Below are 15198 nucleotides of genomic sequence, written 5' to 3'. Positions count from 1 at the left end.
GGGCTTACAGCAGTTGGCTCTGGTATGGCAACTACTGTGTTAAAATATGTTCACTGTTAACTAGAACTTTGCTTGTGCTGTGATAACTCGCACTGAAATAGGTACGAAAGTCTGTGGCCCCCTTTGCTTGGCCTTTTTAAAAAAAAAATGGCATGATTAAACAGCTGCCTAGATACTGAATTCAGTTCTTTTTATATGTGCTATATAAGGCTATAAATACATCTTGTGACATTTTTAACATTTTGTGTCTTCTAATTTACTCAACATTTAATTTTCTGTTTTATAGAAACTACTCAAATCATTGGGATGAGTGCAACTTTAAACAATGTTGGGGACCTGCAGCAGTTCCTGCAAGCGGAGTATTACGCTAATAATTTTAGACCAGTACGTGTTCAAGACTAGGGAAAACTATTGCTTAACATTTTTATTTTTAGAGTTAAAAGTGACTGCTAGTTTCATACTTTGAGCTTTCAACACACAGTTTTTGTACCACTTATACTGATTGAGGGCTTGTCTACACTTACATTTTATAGCGCTCTAACTTGATGGCTCAGGGGTGTGAAAAATCAGACTCCGAGCCGCGCTCTCAGTGCTCAGAGCTAATCCCCTCATGGAGGTGGACTACCAGGAGTGCTGAGAGAGCTCTCTCCAAGCGCTCACATGTGACCACACTCGCACTTCAAAGCACTGCTGCAGGAGCATTCCCACGACAGTGCTTTGAAGTTTCCAGTGTAGCCGTGCCCTTAGAAACTTAGTTTAAAGCAGTACAACCTCCCCGTGCAGACATAGTTATACTGGTATAAAGGTGCTTGTATCTGCACAGCTTATTTCCATAAATGTAAGCACCTTTATACCAGTATAACTGTGTCTGCAGGTGGAGGTTGTACTGCTTTAACTGTGTTGGTTTCTAAATCAATTCAGTTAAGGTGGTACAAAATCTATAAGTAGACCAGCCCTTCTTTGTGATTGAGAAGGCACTTGTATTCTGAGTTCCTTCAATCAGATGCTTCAGTTACCTTTTAAAAACAAACAAACAAAAAAACCTTTGGGCTAAAATTTCTCATTTGTTTTCTCTACCCGGGCAGAGAAAAGAGTGTATACAGTTAGATGTTTAAAAAAGTGTTCCTTTGCTTTGAGAATTAAAAACATACGTCTTTCGTTGTTTGGCTTGCCTAGATTTCCAGGGTCAAATCACATTTATTTTCTAAAAGATATGTGGCAGTAGTGGAAGTGAGACACAATACAAACTGTATTTAACTTATACTGTTGCAATTCAGAAATATACTTACCTTGAAGGGAATCAGTAAAGCTAACTAACATTAGATGAAATAGCATGCAAAACTGAAAGTAAATTACTTGTGCACTAGCCCTGAAGCTCACAGCATCAGCCAAGCTGTACTTTACCAGTTGGTAGGAAAGGTGTGTATTGTCTTGAGGTAATGAATTCTTGGAGGTAAAGAACAGGCAAGTAAATGCCATGTGCCAGCTCTTGGGTGTAGAGATAAGAATGGTCCTTTATTTTTTGGAGTTTGGAAATGTATTTCCAAGAGATCTCATAGTTTTAAAGTTGTAGTGATGCAGACAGTAATTTGACTAAAGTTAATATATCGTTTCTTTTTCTTTTTTTTTTTTTTTAAACCAACCTAGGTAGAATTAAAGGAGTATGTTAAAATACAAGATAGTGTCTATGAAGTTGACAACAAAGCAGAGAATGGCCTTACTTTTTCACGTCTTCTTAATTTCAAGGTAATACAGATAAATGTATGAAACTTTTCGTTTCTTTAGGTATACAGTATTCAAAACTTAAGGTAAATTAAGGTATTATTAGGACTCATTGGTTCATAAATATACAGTATGATAAAGGGGAAGAATATCAATGGAAAAGTGGTCTTTAGAAGGCCAAATACTAAAATGAGGGGTGTTTTTTAGATTTTAATTTTATTCCCAGCTGTACAGGAGAGAAGAAGGGAGAGAACTTATTTTCCCTTCTGACTGGGGGAGCGAGGTGCTTGAAAATTTCAGACACCTAGCCAGAAGCTGATACAAAAAGGGTAGAGCCTATGAGCAAGGTCCAGGAAAACCACCTTGGTAGGTATCCCAGCACCCTCTCTCTTCTCGACAGCTGGGAATGGGTGATAGGCTTTCACACTAGGGCATTGCCCCTGCATTGTGGTAGTAGGAGATACCCTTCTCTTTCATATTGGCTTATGACTACTGGGTTTCTGGAAATTTTTGTTTTGTCTGGTATAACTATTCTTAAAGTAGATCAAATTTGGGGCCTGATATACTTGAGTGCCCAGATGTGAAGTGTGGGGGAAGGAAGGTAATGGGTCTCTGTTCTTGATTCTAGGTTGCTATGCCCACAACCGTAATGTAACAATCAGAACTCCTTGTTGTCTTTACCTACTTTTTACTGTGCCTCCACCCCCAAAAAACCTTCTGATCTCTAGACCAGTACTCTTCTCCTTTGATAGAGTGACTACCAATACTATAGAACATGTAGCACCAGTGTTACCAATGAGTTCCAATGGTAGTAAAGAGGCAAAATATTCCATTCACACCTTTCTGTTCCCTCCAGTCAAATTCTGAGCATCCCTTAAAGTTCTGCATTTTTAAAGCGAAAGGAGATTCAGAATTGATTTGCAGGGTCAGGACCTTCGGTTTAATTCATGTAGTAATCACAAGTAGAGTGTGTGATAACTCTTTTTTTTCCACTTTTATTTCAGTATTCTAGTAATTTGCAGAAGATGGACCCAGACCACCTTATTGCCTTGGTGACAGAAGTCATTCCAAATTATTCCTGCCTAGTCTTTTGTTCCACTAAAAAGAACTGTGAAAATGTAGCTGAAATGATATGCAAGTACCTGAACAAGTATGTTTCTCTCATTACTATTTTAGAGTACACCTGAAATGCCAGATTGACCTTGGCTGTTGAGTTCTTTTAGCACAAAAACTAGTCACCTGCCTTTTCCAATGGTGATGGTGGTAATGATGATGAAAAAAATACTTGCCTGACGAAAAACAAAAAAAATTAACTTGCCCTGGGCGAATGGAGTTATAGGATAGCTTGAAGGGAATGCTCCTGTTCCAGAGTCCATTTTTGGTTTAAAACAAAAACAGGCACTAAAATACAGTTTTTCAAGAATCAGTTTAAAAAATATAAACAAGAAAAAAGAGCAAAAATAGCAAAGTTCCTTTAGAGACCATCAATGGAATTCACATCTTGTTCATGCTGTTCTGTGTAAATTACAGCACTCGCTGTTTACCATTCATGCTCTCAGTGGTTCTCTTCTTGGTCATGCCTAACAGTAGCCTGTTAAGCAGCTCTTTGTGTTTGGTTACATAAGCTGGGCATGTAAGATGCAAACAAAAAGTTTGATTTTTTTTTTTTAGTTGAATATCTTAACGTTTTATTTCATTATCAATGAAACAACCAATATCTGCTCAGATTCATGCAATAATTCATCTAATAATAATCCAAAAAAATCTATAGAAATGATGTTTCTAGGAAGTTACATGGCATTTAGACTCATTTTCAGTGTGTATATCTGATTACTTTAACAAAATAAATACTGAAAATTGAAATCTCTAAGTACTTGATATTCCCATCATTGTGATCGCAGCCTATGAGGAAAAGAATCTGTGCTATTACTAGACTTGTAGGCAGGTTGTATCATTCTCGTCACTCATCTCAGTGCATTTGAAATAGAACATTTACCATTTTATTGATCCTTTCTGTTTTCTTGACTGAGAGTATAGGTTGATTTTTTTGCTGCTGACTAACGTTGATTCTCATTTTGGTAATAATAATATTAGAAACACTAGAAAATGTTTTCCGGACTTCAGCGGTTGAGGTGAACATATTCTTACTGTAGGAATGGAGAATGGGCAGGAGCAAATTAGAAGTATCCTTTTCTTTTAACGTAGTTACTGAATTGTCAAAATGTAAATGTTAAGGGTGTTTGTGTTGTTTGCCCCCAACCCTCTCAAGGGAATATAGAAATCACAGGGAAAAAGAGAAACAAGATCTTATTAAGGACTTGAAGAATATTGGTAAGGGAAGTCTCTGTCCTGTTCTAAAGCGAACCATTCCATTTGGTATTGCCTACCATCACAGCGGCCTTACCAGTGACGAAAGGAAACGTATAGAAGAGGCTTATTCTGCAGGTGTCCTGTGCCTTCTTACTTGCACATCTACTCTAGCTGCTGGAGTCAACCTGCCAGCTCGAAGGTTAGTCATGCAAAAGTATTTGTGAGGATTCATTTAAACCCTATATTGTCAAAACTCCTGCTTTGTCTAAAGTTGGAGATATCAACATTATATTAATGAGGTTCCACTCTGAGTTGCGATTAAACGTGGCACAATCTACTCAGTAGTTCTCCTTGTGTGTTGTTAGTCATATCTGCTGACTTCAAAGATTAGTTTTTCTGCTTTTTGCCCCTGGAAACCCTGCTGAGCCAGAATCCTTCTGAACAATCAAGATGCTTTCTATTTTGACTCAAGTATAAGTTAGAGAATTGTAACTAAATTCCAATTGCAGGACCAAATCAGATGATTGCACAGGCATAACTGAGGGCAGAATTTGGGTTGCAGAATCTGTTACTTACGATGGTGCATGGGACAGTAAGAACACGTCTTGGCTTTCAGGTAGAATCTATAGAGCTGGCAATTAAGAAAACCATCACTTATAAACTGAGAAAATTTTATATTAAATCACTGAGATAGTAAATAAGGAAACAAACAATGTTATTTTTAGACAGTTTTCAAAGTGGAATTACACTGAAAATGGTCCTTTTATTTGGAGAGATGATTGAAAAGTATAGACAACACAAAAATGTACTAGCATAGAGCACATCTGTTCAGTCTGTATGTTTGAGGTCATGGTGGTGGTTACAGCAGTGTGTCCAAATGACCTGTTGCTGTGTAAATGCTGATGCATTTATTGAAAACAAAGATTGAATTAATGTAATGACATTCTTGAATTTAGGATGCTATAATTTATTACTCATCGTGGTCTTGTCTTACTATTCAAAAATGGTACACTTAAACACTCTGGCAGGATATTGCCATATTGTTTCTCAGTGTGATTGGCTTGGAGAATGGCCTCTTGCCTGCTTCAGACAAAGGGGCTTATCCAAAAGTAGCTTTTAAAATAAATTACACTTTCATGGATAAATTGGTTATTGATAGCCTGCAGTCTTAACTCATCAATGTACAATAGTAAATAACCTATAACTGAAAGATTAGAGAATAAAAATGTAATTCCAATTTGTTGTCTTTGTGCATTTGTCAGCATTTTGTAGGAAATCTCTTTTCCCTACTTGTGGGGGTTTTTCATGCAGCAACCAGGGAAAAGAGAAACAATTTAAAAAAAAGGAAAACGTCATTATAAAACCACAAAAATTTGGCAGGGGGCTCAAGGCATCTGATACCTGAAACTAATTTTAACTTACTTTTGTAAGTTATTACATTCAGGTTGACTCAGCCTTTAAATTGCATGATTTAAAGCGCAGTGTTTGTGTTTTAGTAAATCTGATGGGGCACAATTTTTTGTAGGCTTGTTACTGAATAATCTGACAGTATAAAACAGATTTGGCTCCTTTTTAGTATTTTATATTAGTTTTGTGATCTAGAGACAGAGTTTGTGTTTAATCTTGTTTGTTAAATTTAGATTTTTGTTATTCAATATAACTGGAACGTGACTAAATGCAATTTTGGCTTTATTTCAGAGTAGAATTCTTTAGAAATAGCCTTTCTAAATAGAGTTATTACTTACGGAGATTTGAGGGCTTGAAAATAAGTTCATTTTTGTCATTTATTTGACAGTTCATGGAATATGCATGTCGGTAATTTAAATAATTCTCCTGTTGCTCTACATTCTCAATTTAAATAAAAACTTAAACTCTGTAGAGTGTAGACAGAAGTCCAAATTGTTTGTTGAGGTGAATGTCATATTGAATCAAATCAATATTTTAAAAATATAGACAGTTGTAGAAGATGCTACAGTATAAAGATGCAGGGGAGGCAACTTGTGGGTTGTCTGTAGAAGTCCTTGATGACATAGTGGTGCTGTTTATAATTTGTATTACTGTAGCACCTGGTCATGCACCAGAACCCCATTGTGCTAGGTGCTGTACAAACACATAACAAAAAGAGTTCTGCCCCAAGGCGCTTACAGTCCAAGTATAGGATGAGACAACAGATGGATACAGACAGACAAATGGGAGGATACAAGGAAACAATGAGACAGTATTGGTCAGTGTGCAAGGCTGTGGTCTCAGCACACCAGCAGCCCTAACCGTCGTCAAGTTTTTTTGTTGACATCCTGGAGAAAGTGTGTTTTGAATGAGTGAGTTTTGCGAATGTTTATGGGGAGCTCCTCCAGAGTGTGAAGGGCAGCCTGGGAAAAAGCATGAAGGTGTTTGTTTGAAAATTTAACGACTGAGCAATGCAGGCTGGCATAGTTGCTTATTTGGGTTTGGTTTTGTTTTGTTTTTAATACTAATAAGGTGCTTAGATACTACTATAGTGATTGGAGCTGATACAGTCCCTAAGATAGATACAAAATTCAGTTTGGCACTTGTTCATATTTTATCAAAGATTCTTTCCATGTGCTCAGTATTGCTCTTGATTTTCAAATAGACCTGTTGGGGTATGTTTTGTATTTGACAGGCATGCACAATTCTCATTAACAATGAGACTTGTATCATGAGGCAAATAGAAACTTTTCTCTTGGGGAGGGCTTTGTGTTTAATATAACTTTACTGATGTTTTAGTACTCTTACTACAGAACATAGCTTTTTCAAAGTCTCTTCTTTTTTCTTAGGGTTATTTTAAGAGCTCCCTATGTTGCTACAAAGTTCCTGAAGAAAAACCAGTATAAGCAGATGATTGGCAGAGCTGGTCGAGCTGGCATTGACAATGCTGGTGAAAGTATTCTTATAGTGCAAGAAAAAGACAAACATCTGGTAACTTACTCAAAAAATGTGATAGCTTGAGTCATCAGAAGAAGTTGATGGGGGGAGAAGAGGATTTGAATTGTTTGCCCCCAACTCTTCATTTGAAAGCAGCAGTCTTTTTCTTGTGTAACTATTTGACTCTCCTTGTAATAATTATTTTTGTGGGACCCTTTTCTGCAATCATGAGGGCAGCCAGAGCCCTTTTCCAGTCTCTTTGGAGACCAGTTGTTCTCTGCAGCATATGTAGTCTCTCACACAAGAGTTTATCTCCAGAGGTCAATCCTAAAACTTGTACATCTCCAGCAATTTTCTTATTTACTTGTTTGATTTTTAAAAAAACCTTCAAGATATTTGTTGAAAATGGAATATTTTCACCTGTGGAGAGTTTATGAATGCGAGGTGTAAATAACCATTGTTTTGTTTTTTAGGTTCAGGATTTAGTAAACAGTCCTTTGGAGAACTGTTACAGCAACCTCTTTCTTGAATTCACTAAGGGAATCCAAAGCCTGCTCCTGTCTTTGGTTGGATTAAAGGTAACAATTTAATTCTTTTGTGAGCAACTAAAGAGATGCATTTTGATATTAGGAGTGTGGATACAGAATAACTGTACATTTCACTAAGATGGAGATCAGTTACATTAGTATTCACTAAGGCCTCGAGTTTAACCATGACTAGCTTGCACAACGCTGAGCACAGCTTGCCCTTGTCTACACGAATGATGATGATGAGGTCATCATTGTGTTAGCTAATTCAGTTGTTAAATCATGTTGAAACATGATGATAAAATTTCCTAATTTAGACAAGTCCCAAGTGGTTTCTGCTCTATTTCTGCATTGGTTTTAAACATGTTCTAGTATTACTCGCTCCTTAAAGAGACCCCCCAACCCCCCGAAAAGTAATACACTAAAAGCTGGAATGTTAGAGCAGAATGGCATGTAGTGTTATATCAGATCTCTTACAGCCAGAATGTCTGTAGTATAACTTAGAGGTATCACACAGTTCTGTAGCAACATAAAATTAACAGTGTTGCCCTATGTCTTCAGTAGTAAGCGTAATGTTTTCACTTAGACAAAGATTGTAGGTTGGCACTTATCTCTCATGCTACGCGTAGCAATATTCAGATTGCAACATTATGTTTAAACAGTCACACACTAAAATGTTATAGATTGCAAGAAACCCTGAAGAGATCTACCACTTTATGTGTGGCACACTGTTTGGTGTTCAGCAACAGTTTCTGTCTAAAGAAAAGAGCCTCTCAGATATAACTAGAGAAGCACTGGGATGTTTGATAGAAAAAGGACTACTAAAAGGAAAAATGACCTGTGAAAAGGAACAAAAATCCCAAAGTAATCTAGAGATCACACAGTTGGGTCAAGCTACCTACAAAGGTGAGAGAGTTTTCTTCATTTTCATGGTACTTTTTTTCACAATAACATTTAAAATCTGGCCTTTTTTTCTTCACAGTCACTTAAAACTTTCATCCAACCTCTTATCTCCTTTCTGAAACAATAATTTAAAATCAAAATAACAACACCTGGAAGATCACGGTATAATAGAGTGTAACCAGCACTGTTGGTTAAAGGAAAATCATGTCTCACTAATGTCTCACAATTCTTTGAACCTGTCAGTAAAGTAGTAGACAAAGGAAAAATGGTGAGCATAAACTATTTAGACTTCAAAAAGGTCCTGCATAAAAGGCTGCTAAAGAAGCTATGTAGTCATGAGACGAGAGGCAAAGAATTATCATGGCTCAAAAAGTGGGTAGGAGGACAGGAAAGCAAAGAGTAGGATTACATGGTCAATTTTCATCTTGGCAAAAGGATAACAGCAAGGTGTCTCGGGTTCTGTAGTAGGTGCCATGTTTGTTTAATATATTAATTGAGCATATGGTAAGGGGGGTGAGTAGTGAAGTAGCAAGTTTTACAAATGACACAAAGTGGTTTAGATTAGTCAGGACCAGAGAGGTTTTGAGAAACTTCAAAGAACCCTAAATAAGCTAGGGATTGGGAAATAGTATGACAAACAAAGGGTGTATAAATGCAAAGTAGTGACCATTGTCAGGGGAAATGTAAATTACTTGTGCACCTTTTCAGATTTCTAAATTAATTCTATCAACTCAGGAAAGGGACTTGGCATCATTGTAGACAGCTCAGTGAAGATTAAGATATCTGCTTGGTGTGTAGCTACTGACTAATCTAAACCACTTTGTGACAAGTGAACGATATTAGGATTAATGAGGAATGCGATGGACAATATTATTATGCCTTCGTATAAATCAGTGTGTGGCTTCATCAGGAATACTGTGTGCAATGCACGTTTCCCCATCTCAAGAAGTATACTGCTAAATGAGAGTTCAGAGTGGTAATAAGAATAATCAAGGGAAAGGAAAAACTCCTATTAAGAGAGAGTGAAAAGATTGGGATTGTTTACCGTAGAAAATAAATGAAAAAGAGGGGACATAATGTAAGTGTATGCAATTTTTGAGACTTTAGATCAGGGATTTCTCTCAGAACTCACGAGCACAGGGGCATTAAATGAAATTAAAAATGGGAAGCTGAAAAATGATAGATATTTTTTCACACAACATGTAATTAGACTGTAGAACTTGTTGCTACAGGAAATTGTTGAGGCCAAAAATTTAGCAAGATTCAAAAAGGGATTGGACATTTATATGGATATCAAGAATTTCAAGACTTGCTATATTCAATAATAAAAAGTGTGGAAGTTATGTTAAATCTCATGCTTCGGGATTTAAGCCAATCTCTAACTGTTGATGTCAGGATGTCATATAATGAGGGAGACTGATTAGCCCACATTTGTCTACCTTCTTGCACCTTTTTCTGAAGCATCTGGTACTGAACTAAAAGGACCACTGATCGAATCCAGTATGGCAGTTCCTATGTTCCTGTCTTGACTACTGAGTTCTAATATTCAAATATCCCCCCATTAAAAATAGAGACCAAGTGTCTTTCTTCATTTTAACTGCTTTTTCTGTTATACAAATGAGTTCTAAGTATATTTGGCCTTTGTTGTAGTAACACTCTCCAGGGTGTCATCCACATGCAGTATTGCAATTTTGGGGTAGTAAAATACATTTCTTATTGACTTAACAAATTGGACTTGGGAGTCCTTGGCACCGTGCTGGTTACTGAAATAGGGGCTTTATTAAAGGTCCCTAAAGAAAGAACAGAGGGAGAATTACATATGATACAGTATATTATACTTAACTCTCACTGTTATATAAACTGGTATCTTTACACTAATTCATTTTAGGCTCTATAGACTTGGCCTATTGTGATGCTCTCTACAGAGACTTGAAGAAAGGTCTTGAGGGGTTGGTTCTTGAGAGCTGCCTTCACCTTCTCTATCTGACAACTCCATATGACATGACTGATCACTGCAGACCAGACTGGATGATCTATTTTAGACAGGTAAGACACGGCTTCCACCCATACAGCAAGTGCTGTCCTGCACAGAAAAATATAGGTTGGGTTATATAGCTGTTTCCTGTGTTATCGGTTCACTTGGGTTTGTAACCCTTTACTCCTGAGGGAATTCTGCTCCAAAAAAATTAATTTTGTGCACAATACTTTAAAATTTTGCAAATTGTATTTGTCAAAATAACACACTCTAATCACATCAGTTTCAATTATTTTGGTAATATATTTCAAAATACCTGTCAGCAAGCATGTCTGTAACAATACAGACACACAAAAATTCTCCCAGGAGTAGAGAATTAAAGAAACACCTACAACAATCCAGTTCCTACTTCTCTGCCCCCCTCTCCCTCCAGAGCCCAGCAAGGGGGGTCAGAAACTCACACTTCTTTCCCTCCCAGAGCCCAGCTGAGGCCCCCTGGCCCAGACTCTCACACTTTCTACCCCCCCCAAAGCCCAGCAGTGCCCCCCCTCTCATCCCAGACACTCACACTCTCTACTCCCTCTCTTCCTCCCCCTCCCCCGACACTCTCCTCTTCTCCCACCCAGGGTCCAGCTGTGGGTACACCTCGGGGCAGACACTCACACCTTCTACCCCCCCAGAGGCGAGCTGTAGGCCCTCCTCCCCCCCACCATCCCAGACACTCACACCCTCTACCCCCCCCAGAGCCCAGCTATTCTCAGACCCTACCCACCTAGAGCACGGGGATCCAGAGGGAGAAACAGCCTGATGCTGGGTCCCAGGCTTGCACGGAGTTTCCTGTGCGCTGCCGCCTCCTTCCTTCAGGGCGTGCTGGGAACTACAACTGCTGGGAACTCTCCAGTTCCCTCCCCCTCCCCTTGACCTTGTCTTCTATTTGTGAGCTGGGCTCTGCTGGGTCCTGCGGCCTGTAGTGGTGGCCAACATCTCTGCAGCCCATTTCTGTAAGGGGAAAAAGGAAATTCTGCATGCCCAACATTAATTTTTGCAAAATTCTGCATTGCGCAGTGGCGCAAAATTCCCCCAGGAGTAAACCTTTTGAACTACTAGCCCCACCTAGCAGCTAAAATTAATAAGTTAAAGAAAAGGGACAAGCTAATATACCATGAACATTTATTATAGAGAAACTAAGGGAAACAATCATATTGATTCAAAATGTAACTGTAACCAGTACTGTAGCATTAAGACTCAAATGTAATTATATGCTAAATCAGTTTATTATTTCACTCATTAGAACTGTGTAATCCAATGAGCTCTTCGCCAGGAAAATTGAGATATATAACAAAGCTGCTTCTTAACACAGCACAAAACAGTAGTTTTGTTTTAAGTAGTTTTAAGATGTAGTTTGGCATCTTATGATTTCTAGCTGTACCTGGGTCTGGCTTGATCTCTGAACTGTAAAGCTTCTCTCAGTGTATGTCTGCACTGCAGCTGGGAGTGTGCTTCCAAGCACGACTAGACGGGTGAGCTACATCCACTCATGCTAGCATGCTAAAAATAGCACTGTGGCCAAGGTGGCACAGGCAGTGGCTCAGGCTAGCCATGGGAGTAGGTAGGCGGGGGTCCGGACGTAATTGTACACAGGCAACTAGCCTGAGATCCTGCCTGTGCTACCCCAGCGACGCTGCTATTTTTAGTGCTCTAGATCAAGCAGAGCTAGTATGTGTGTGTCTGTCTGCCTGTGCTGGGAAGTATACTCCCAGTTGCAGTGTAGGCATACCCTTAGACAGCGATCGTAAAGTGTAATATGCCCATGATAACATTAAAATCCCTAAAGCTTATGGTTTGCTTTGTATAAATCCCATTCTGATGTGAAAGCCAAGATACAACTGGAAAGTCTGAAGTCAGAGGCAGTTCAAAGTGTAGCCAAGGAAACTGCTGAGTTCTGGGTAAAACCAAATAAATTGGTTGATGCTGAAGAGGTTAATAAAAGACTAAGAGATCATTTTGTACTCTGTTTACATTATAAAAAATACATTTTATTTCTTGAGCATCCTTCATAAAAAGTACTAAACATAGGGGAAAAGTAAAATAAAGCATTCCAAAGACCTCTGCATGGCAACTCTTATCCTGGCAAAAAGGGAAAATAGTCGCTGACTTCCAGTAACACAAAAATTTTCCATAGCTTGCTTCTGTGAATGATTACAGAGCCAGACATCTGATAAGCACTTAATTTAAATTGGCTTTTTTGGTGTACTACTTAGTATTGTTTATATATTTTATCAAAACTATACGCAAAGATACTAAAATTCAAGGAAAACTTTTTTTGTATGCTTAAAAAGTTTTAGAATTTGATAGTGGTCAGCTTGAACATGAGTTCTCTCAAATTTTCACTGCCTTCTTGCATATCTCCAGTGATAAACAAATAAACAAAATTACAGATATTGCAGCTCAAAAACTATCATGTAACGATGCTTGTGCCCACTTAAATAGCTATACTACACATAAGGGGGAAGTGATTCACTGTCTGTGTGTCTTGTACACATGCAGGTGTGTTGCAGAAGGGGAGATGGGGTTCATTTGTATTAATGTATATATTTATGACATTTTTAAAGGGATAAAATGTTATGTATTTGAAGTTCTCTTTTAACTGTTATATCTGTATTGGAGTTACAAGATATAATATTTTAAAGGTATTTTGCATTTGATTAATATAGAAAGTGTGTTGAGCTGCAGTGTTGGTTTTTTAATTTTACTTTTTAGTTCAGCCAGCTAAATTCAGTAGAACAGAAAGTAGCAGCTATTGTGGGAGTCCCTGAAAGTTTTATTACGAAAAAGGCTTCTGGACAAGCCATCAAAAAGGTAGACTGAAAATTATTTTTTATTTAAAGACAAAACAGTAGAATTGTAATCTTGTCAATTGAATTGTTTTTCATAGTGCAGCTAATAATTGGGGTTCTCTAATCTCACAGTTATGGTAATTTTAGGGGTGACTTGTAACTAGGAAATGCATAGTTTTCAGACAGAAATATGATTTTTCAAGTTAATGATGCCCTGTTAATTATTTTTTCTCATATGAAGTTATTAAAGTGCATTCTATTGTATAGCCATGGAAACAGTAGGATCCAGGACTCTCATGCTAGCCATGGCAAACATACAGCTTAATTATTGTAGTTTTCAGAAACAGAAATCAGATTGAGGTGTACAGAGTCAGAGTAGGCTGAACTAATCTTTGTTTTCACCAAAGTGCTTCCCATTATTTCTTCCCTTACCTCACAAATTCTTGAATGCAACACTACTACATCTGACTGTTTCATAGGATTAGAGAGGTTTAGAGATGGAAAAGCCCTATTCTGATGGTAGTCTGTCCCCCTAGTAATGTAGAGTTCTTCTCTGATATTCTTTCAGTTTTATCTATTGGACCCTCGCTTACAGTTCTAACTGAACATGTGCATCTGTCTTCCCAGGATGTGGACAACGGTGTTGTAAATAGGCTGTATCTGTCCTTTGTTCTTTATGCCCTACTGAAAGAGACCAACATATGGAACGTTTCAGAAAAATTTAACATGTCTCGAGGATATGTGCAAAATCTCCTGAACTCTGCTGCCTCATTTGCCTCCTGTGTGCTGCACTTCTCTGAGGTAATATATTTTAAATGGACATTTTTGCTTTTACATGATGTAAAGTATAAAAATGTATTCATCAGGGTCTGAGGAAAAGGGTGACTTTTTGCTGTAGAGTTTTAGAACTTACTACTGTACATTAAAATGGTGTCACCTTTTAGAGGTCATCTAATCGCATGGTGACTTCTTGGAAACATGACTGCATTGGCAGCTTCAACTGGTACTTCAGCTTTCCAAATTCAGAAAATCCAAAATGACTTCCAAAGAACATCTGATCCCTAAAGTATTGCCTCATCCTTCAAAAGGGCCCAACTTTGGGGTGACTAGCTGAGGAATGCTGGACTCAACTCTTGGAACTGGCCAGAAGGATTACTACGAATGGTATAATCCCTCTTCCAAGGCTACACATATGCTGCCTTGGCAATGCTCCAACCAGAATACTAGCCCAGAGTACAGGAATTTAACTAGACTTGTAACATTACTTTACAGACTTTAATATCCTTTGTTTCTGCAGGAGTTGGAGGAATTTTGGGTTTATAAAGCCCTGCTGACAGAACTTACGAAGCGACTGACTTATTGTGTTAAGGCAGAACTCATCCCTCTTATGGAGGTGGCAGGGGTTTTAGAGGTTAGTGTACCCACTTTGGGAGTCCGGATAACCGTAAATCCAAGCTTTTATACTAACCTCAACCATGATGTCCCCAAGTGCCTATGGAAGAAGCCAAAAAAACATTTTTATAAAGAATCTAGCATTTTGCTAAAATCTTGTTAAATCTTTCTGGGGTGCAAGTTCTACGATGAAAAGAAAATTAATTCTGTTAAATGTGGAGGGCCATCTTTGTGTTTCCGTGGTTTTCATAATTCATCTGTTTAGTTTATAAGTAAAAAGTGTTGACCAATATATGCCGGCTACATATATACCCCATATTAATAATATATATTGTCTGTGCCAGATACATATTTTCATGCATTAAGCACAAACATAATTGCAATTATATAGCCTAAAATGGACTATACCTTTACTATAATACTTTTCACTCTGCTAAGTATCCCATAACATCTTGCATTTGCTGAAGTAAGCTTTGGCTTAAGTAGATAGAGAAACTGTCAGGATCGAGGCATGTGAACGTGGTACCCTAGTACAAACTTAGAAGGTGCCTTCATGCCCTGGGTACCTGGAATTCATGTGTGCAGAATAAAGAGATAAGGGGTATGCCATGGTACCAGAAAAACAAAGTAGAAAGCTGATTGGTTAAGT

General features: G+C 38.0%; 1 protein-coding gene across 10 annotated transcripts in view; it reads left to right on the top strand.

The window, feature by feature from the left end:
• The window catches only part of HELQ (helicase, POLQ like), a 34445-nt gene that overhangs the window by 14353 nt on the left and 4894 nt on the right, over positions 1 to 15198 (top strand). For 8 of the 10 annotated variants that reach the window (XM_043545609.1, XM_037896783.2, XM_043545608.1 and 5 more), the window contains 11 exons: positions 287 to 384; positions 1648 to 1746; positions 2727 to 2872; positions 3992 to 4231; positions 6828 to 6969; positions 7389 to 7493; positions 8126 to 8348; positions 10234 to 10391; positions 13081 to 13179; positions 13785 to 13958; positions 14455 to 14568. In XM_043545609.1, the coding sequence (XP_043401544.1) occupies positions 287 to 384; positions 1648 to 1746; positions 2727 to 2872; positions 3992 to 4231; positions 6828 to 6969; positions 7389 to 7493; positions 8126 to 8348; positions 10234 to 10391; positions 13081 to 13179; positions 13785 to 13958; positions 14455 to 14568 (1598 nt within the window). The remainder of the gene's footprint in view (positions 1 to 286; positions 385 to 1647; positions 1747 to 2726; positions 2873 to 3991; positions 4232 to 6827; positions 6970 to 7388; positions 7494 to 8125; positions 8349 to 10233; positions 10392 to 13080; positions 13180 to 13784; positions 13959 to 14454; positions 14569 to 15198) is intronic. The other 2 variants (XM_037896785.2, XM_037896784.2) reach the window with 2 other exon arrangements.

Source organism: Chelonia mydas, chromosome 4, assembly GCF_015237465.2.
Source record: "Chelonia mydas isolate rCheMyd1 chromosome 4, rCheMyd1.pri.v2, whole genome shotgun sequence".
Taxonomy (NCBI): domain Eukaryota; kingdom Metazoa; phylum Chordata; order Testudines; family Cheloniidae; genus Chelonia; species Chelonia mydas.
The sequence above is the reverse complement of the archived record's forward strand: the minus strand, read 5'-3'. Positions and strand labels throughout refer to the sequence as shown.